Genomic DNA, 6,953 nt, shown 5'->3' with positions numbered 1-6,953 from the left:
TCTGATAAATATTAATGAGTAAAAATAAAACATATAGAAAAGAATGTATAAAGCCTGTTAAAATCAACAAAAACCATTTTTTAAGCCTTGTTTTTAACCAGCCCAGTTGCCATAGCAACAGCACAAGCCTTAGCCAAACGTCTACAATAAACCCTCGTGTGGTTAACTTTGACTTTTGCAAAAAACGGACGTACAATCATAAACATGTAAAAAATAATGGTGAATTAGGCATAGGTACTTGAAAACTGTGCTCGGCCACCAAATGTAACTTACCAAATGAACAAAAGGAATAAGATATCCAAACTGGAACAAAGCGACAGTTGTTACCCATAAGACGTAGGCTTTATTCTTCCATACTGATGTGTCGAATAGCTTAGTGTGCTCTTTTCGGTCCGCATCATCGATTTCTCTGGGTTTAAACAGCAAAGCAGCCATCCATAAGATACCCGCGAACCCACTTAGAATACGCATTGAGCTTTTCCAACCAACTGTCTGCAGTAAGAAGTTTATGACGGGACCGGCGACAAGCGATCCAACCCCACTTCCAGAGGTAGCAATGCCATTGGCCAAGGCTAATCGTTTCTTAAAATACTGTCCCAGAACAACGATTGATGAAACAAACGATAGACTGGAACCTACTCCCCAGACCACTCCATACGTGACGTACATTTTGGAAACTTCCTGCACGAAGGATGTCAGCAATAGTCCCAAAACAGAAAAGAAAGCCCCAGCAAACGAAACCACTCGACACCCAAAACGATCACACAAAGCACTTGTTATGGGACCAAAAAAGAAATTTAAGCCCATTGCCATGGCACCAATCCATGCTGCCAACAAACATGAAAAGTAAAGCTTTTGATATGTGCGGTATATACATGTAAATCTATTTCCGTAACTGGCGACTTAAGCTAGTTAGTAAGCAGAAGAGCTGTGCCTATCTGTTGTCACAAATGTCTGGGTTACCTGCACCAGTTTTGAAAAGCACAACACGAATATTTTCAGTGTTTAAATTCAGTTCGTAGTAATTTGATATCTTTGCAGACTCTCTGCGAACGACCAATTCTCTGTTAGTGTCCATTCAGGAAAAGTTAATGACACGAAATGGATAACACTCTACAATCGAAGTGAAACGATGATTCAGAACTAATGTGGCCTTCCCTTGACACGTAACTTAGGTTGATTTATTCCATAAAATAAATTAATAATTTATTGGTTAAATAATGAAATATGCTCTTGGGATTCCCTGTGATGTTAGCTGCGGGAGGGAAACGTTGTGTAATAACTTCACAGCCTCTTTGTTGAGATCCTTTCAATATAGGCAAGTCCATACGAAGCTGGCGACGGTGAAGCTCGCACAGACGCAGACGCCCACAGACGGATTTTTCCCGCGTTGCTAAGGAAGTGAAATTTTACTTCCGGTGACTAACGTCATCATATCATGAGCTGATAAGAAAACCCACTCACAAGCAAAAGTCATCACACGAACTGTTGTTTCCATCGAAGGTTTTTTCTCGCCTTTCCTCGCGGTCGTTCTCAGAAAAACTGCGCATGCGTAAACGAACTGACTTCCGGTTTGAGAAAAAGCTAAATTTCCGGTGGTCTTTATATTGAATTACTTTTCTTTTACATGGCACGTTTCACCCCCAAATACAGAATATAGCGAAGCATTGATTTTTTCAAATCATCTTTTTTCAAAAATGTATGGGTATTTCAGTATCATTTATGTCTTTAAAAAGAACATTTTCGAAAATAAAAAGAAAACCATGCTTGGCTGGATGCAAAAATGAATACAAATTATCAAACCACCGCGATTAAATACCCAAATTGCGTAGCATGGAGACAATTTTACAGTTTTCTTTTATTAGTCACGTGACCATGGGCGTGGCATGATGACGTCATATTTAGGGTCATTGGCTTACAAAAGTAAAATAATGCCAAATTCTCTCAAATTACTTAACCATTACATCCTTATCAACGCACCCCAAAAAATACGTCAGTGGGCCCTTAAGAGAGTGAGGCATTTACGTCAAGTTCACAACTCAAGCTTTGTTCATTGTTATATCGAGCTGAAAGTATCTTCAATGCCTTCGGAGGCGTATATGATAGCATTGATTTCATTTGCATTGTAAATAGTGGCTTTCAATAAGAGGACCCTAAAACCCCGAGGGTCGCACCACTGCCTTGGTCGGCGATACACGTTTCCCGGTTTTTCCACCTGCTGGTCTAGTGTTTCTCTGGTGAATTGATCTTCCCTTTATGATAGAGTTAATGTAGAAGTATTTTTTTTTCATCATTAACAAAGCGAAATAAATAAATGGCACGGTCGCTTCGCTGGTCCGCAACCCAGAAATCATCAAGCCTGAGTGTCCGGTTGAGTAGTGGAGGCAAAAGATGCCATGTTGCCGGGCTACGATGGATTCCTATGAGGTCGTGTAGTTTAGGCTGTAAGAAGAACCTACTACTGTTTCTAAAAATAACTTTTGTCAAATTCATAAATCCTTGCCTTTGCCTATATATCTGTCTCTTTATTTTCGCCAGTGTACGGTGATGGCACCTAATATTAATTTTATAGCAAACTTTTCCCCGTAGGCTGAATTGATTTGTTTGCAATTTAAATAAATAAATAAGTAACAAAAGTATACCCCCCAATTTACACCCGTGCGCTTTACAACTATATTTATTTGAAAGCAGCGTATCAAAGTCCACCGAAGCTTCTGATCTTTGAACCACTCGTTATTTACACGGATTCTTTGATCATGATGTGGAGACAAGTACAATATCCCGTTAAAACTGTCACATGCAAGCATATATTAAAACATAATTTCTGCATTCGCCTTTTTTTCATATTTGTTCAAAAAATTCTTGGAAGAAGCGGAGTTATTAGTTGCGTTAATTCACTTTAAAAATTATATTGAAGGCCGGGACACACTAGGCGACAAGTCGCAGCGACATGTCTCTGCGACAAGTTGCCCCATGTGTACTACTTGCAAAACAAGTCGCTGCGACACGACGACTGTTCGGTGCACACCCAGTGATCTCGTATTAGGGGGAATGTGATTGGTTCATTTATATTTTGTCGCAGCGACGGTGCGACAACGCTGCTTTCGCTAATTTTGTCGCTGATGATAAGTCGCACGAATTCAAACTGGTTTGAATTCATGCGACTGATCGCGGCGACAAAATCCTACCGCAGCAACAATGATTTTCATGAAATTAACCGTGTCACACAAGGCGAATTGTCGCAGCGACTTATCGCCTAGTGTGTCCCGGCCTTAACGCATGATGTGGTAAAAGCTTATCTAATGCTTACTCACCATTCTCGGAACCGATTGATAGGTATCTGATTAATAAGTAATGTGAATGACGTTGAATATTTTATTCCCCAAAAAAAGGGCTAAAGGAAAAAAAAAAGAAGAAATGACTGCGCTTAAAAGCCCCGACAATTACATGGCGTGACGCTAGAGCAAATGGTCCAGCAATTTCGCCTTTGTGTGTGACATTTCTTCTGCGTTTTACGATGGAGTTGCGGCAAGAGTGCATAGGTGATGTAATCTTGGTTTCGGCCTCTATTCTTAATTATTCGACACATTTGTTAGCTTTAAATTTGTTCAGGCAACTTGAACGTATGCAAATTATTTCGGAAGTGAGAGGCAAGCTTTGACATACCAGTTTGCATTTCTCCTAGATTCAGATCGTCTAGTAGACTAACGTATAAAACACCAAATGAGTTATGGATGCCGAAGACCACAAAATTCACGATGAAAGTGCCACAGCACACGATCCACCCATAGCCTCCATCCGCCTTGAACTTTCTCTTGCCAAGATCAACTTTTGGCATCCGGGTATTGAGCCTCATTTCGTACCGATGTCTCTATGTTAGCGACAAGATCTCCCTCAAGTTAAACTCAAATCGCGGGTGGTTTTAAATGCATTGCTTACGTTTTGGTTGATGTGCATGTGACGCGTTCTATCGCGAATCCGCTTTAGCGCGCCCAACTCATCTAAACAAGCTTCGTCTCAGAGGAACGGTGCCGACTTCCGTGTTGCCAAGGATACAAAGGAGCAATTGATTAGAAGAGAAAATGAAAAATGGCACTTGATCAATGTCACCGGAAGAAAATGAGTGTGTTTAAGTTCTTCCGCATTGTGCGCTCATTTTTTTTCATCAATTATTTTATTCACATATTCCAAATGATATTTTTGTTTTATATTTAATCGAATGATTATACCAGGACGGATTTTTCGCTATGGTCTAGAATTGAGTTGTTTATCCACAATTACAATTTAATTTGACCTTGTCTCCGCTAATCGAGAACAGGCATACATTATCAGCTGAAAGATGTATGGATCGTTTTCACGTGACGTCATCATTTTCTAAAATCCAAGAAAGTTTTTATCCTCATCAGGCATAAGAGGCGGTAAATTTGTATCCATTTGCAATTTTAAAGCTCAATAGCGTGCTTCGTTTGGAAACCAGAGCATTTTGAATTTCTGAGTTATAGCGGTGCGTGACACGAGGCGACGATCGAGTTTATTGAGAAATGTATATTTACCTCATGGTTTTGAGCCTTTTTAGAATTTAAAGCATTAGGAAAGTGATTAGGTAAATAGCTGTTTGTTCAGTACAGATGATCACTCGCCTAGATAGCCAAAGTAAGTAACAGATGTTGACACTATTTTCCGGCCGCCATATTGGTGCACCACAGATGTACAACAACATGGCGTTTTCATACTGGGCTCTGTAAATTTCTGCGAAACATTTCGACGAATATCTGAAGTTTGGGGAAACGCACAGCCCTAAAACTTGGAGAAGTGTCTTCTTCATTTATCTTCTACAACATCACGAATTCTTGACTTTTTCCACTGGATGGTTTTCGATTTATTTTTTTATTGCGTGACAGTGAAAACGATCTTATTCTGCCACGTAAAGCTGATCCTTAGCAAAACACGATCTTAAAACATCCGTCGATAAGGTCATGGATAGAGAATGCAAATGAGAAGCTTTGTTTAAGCTTGGACAATTGATTTTTCTCGGGATGGTGCCAGTGCTTTATTAAAAGGACTTAAACAAACTACACTATTGGAGTCCATGTAACTGGATGGATTTTAATTCCAAGAAGACTTAGTGTAAGATTATGAGAATTACTAGGAAACAAGTGCCTTTTACCAACAGAGTGCCTTCTTGAGGAGTTCAGGGAATTTAAAGGGGCTAGGTCACGCTCTTTTAGGCATATTCAGCACTGATCGAATGGTCATAGAATTAACTAAAATATCAAAATAACTGTTCAAAACTATAGAAGAACTCTAACAAAACACAGGGAAGCCAAGAAGGGACATGGATGGACAAAACTGGACAGGATTGAAATGGCTTGAATTTGGGTAAATTTGAAAAACGTCGGCCCACCTTTTTTCAAATTTATATCAGTCTATATCAAAATGTCATTTACAAAGCTTGAAAATCATTCTCAGTTGTTATGTTGCCGTGATTTTGCAAATGAAAGACTCTTGCTCAGCCGATTTGACGTTTAGATCTCATAATGAACAAAATAAAACAAAATTACCTAAAATAGCGTGACCTAGCCCCTTTAAGCATCTAGGAATATTGACAGGGAACTCTGATCATATTGATATCATTATTGTCAAGGCAAACAGGTCATTGAGTTTAATTAAAAGAACTTGTAAGGATATCAGGGATGTAACCACCTTAAAGTCTCTGTCTGTATTGCAGCTTCCTGGTCGGGTCTAATTTAAGGTATTGCTCGGTTGTCTGGTCTTCATTCACTTAGCCCGCGTAGCGGCAAGCGTTCCTGTTCGAAAGAAGAGCTTCGGAACGATTTTCCGCAAACTAGCCGCGCGAAAGTTGGGGCAAGAGACTCTTGCCTCAACTTTCGCGCGGCCAGTTTGCGGAAACATTAAAGAAATTAGAGAGAATTAATTCATTGTATGGCAACCAAGTTCATTCTAAAAGCCAGTGGAAGCTGTTAACCCTCTATGAGAGGTGTTTCCTATTTGATGTGTTTTACTTGATAAGGTGAATTTAGTATCCTTGGATATTAGACGGCCAATTCAGGTCGGCCGTAAGAAGTTAAGGTTGCAACTTCATTTTAACGGCTTCATTTCTCGAGCCTGGAGAGATTCCAAACATAATTTAGAGTTCCCTGGAGTGGTGAATAAGAAAAATGAAGTCGGTAATGTTTAAGAAGCAAACATTATTTTTAAACCTACAGAAGTTTTGGGATTATCAGAACGCGGCGGAAATGAATTTGTGGGTATCTCAAATGACATCGTCAACAACAATCAGCTTGCGGAGCAGGTGGAGACCCAAACATGTGTCAGCAGTTACACCCCTCCCCCCTGTCCACCCTCCCCCCCCCCAAAAAAGTATATAAGTGGACCCAAACTCAACCCACTTATGGCGTCGGATCCGGGAATCGAACATGGGCCACACTGGTTGGAGGTGAGTGCTCTCACCACTGCGCCATACCGGCTCCCCCTTTCAGAATACTGTGCAGACGTTTCGCCCTTCGGGCTTCTTCAGTACACGTTAAAAATTACCTGGTACCAGGTAAAACAAGACCATGTGAGAAGAGAGAGAACTCTCTCTCTCTCTTTCTCTCACTGGAGTGGATGTAATGCAATTGGGATTGTGGGTGTTATGGGGAAGTACAGCTAACAGCGATCCACCGAACGCAAGTTTTGAAAATACTACAGTATTGATGGTAGGGATACCAAAATAAAATCTTGATGATATAATTAACAATGTTTATTATCATATTATTTTCCTGGTTCCCAGTACCCCCGGTTAATATTGAGAATCAGGAGCCCATGAACTCCTTACGCACTATATCCTTGAGTCAACCTTTGCGCGTATATATTTTTAGAAGTAACCCTTCAGCAGGAGACTTGCATTTACATCAATTTGCCTTCATTGTTCTTTCAACTTTTTTCTTCAT

The 6,953-nt window shown here is 40.2% G+C and overlaps 1 protein-coding gene across 2 annotated transcripts in view; it reads right to left on the bottom strand.

Annotated features, from left to right (window-relative positions):
- The window catches only part of LOC138052307 (monocarboxylate transporter 10-like), an 8,289-nt gene extending 4,247 nt beyond the window's left edge, over positions 1-4,042 (bottom strand). The window contains exons 1-2 of one of the 2 annotated variants that reach the window (XM_068898710.1): positions 3,667-4,042; positions 274-827 (exon numbers count right to left, since the gene is read on the bottom strand). In XM_068898710.1, coding sequence (XP_068754811.1) covers positions 274-827; positions 3,667-3,856 — 744 coding nt within the window. In that variant the 5' untranslated portion in view covers positions 3,857-4,042. The remainder of the gene's footprint in view (positions 1-273; positions 828-3,666) is intronic. The other variant, XM_068898711.1, reaches the window with a different exon arrangement.
- Between the last annotated feature and the right edge of the window lie 2,911 nt (positions 4,043-6,953).

Source organism: Montipora capricornis, chromosome 6 (assembly GCF_036669925.1).
Source record: "Montipora capricornis isolate CH-2021 chromosome 6, ASM3666992v2, whole genome shotgun sequence".
In the NCBI taxonomy this organism is placed as follows: Eukaryota; Metazoa; Cnidaria; class Anthozoa; order Scleractinia; family Acroporidae; genus Montipora; species Montipora capricornis.
Note: the sequence above shows the minus strand (reverse complement) of the source record. Positions and strands in the feature narration are given on the sequence as shown.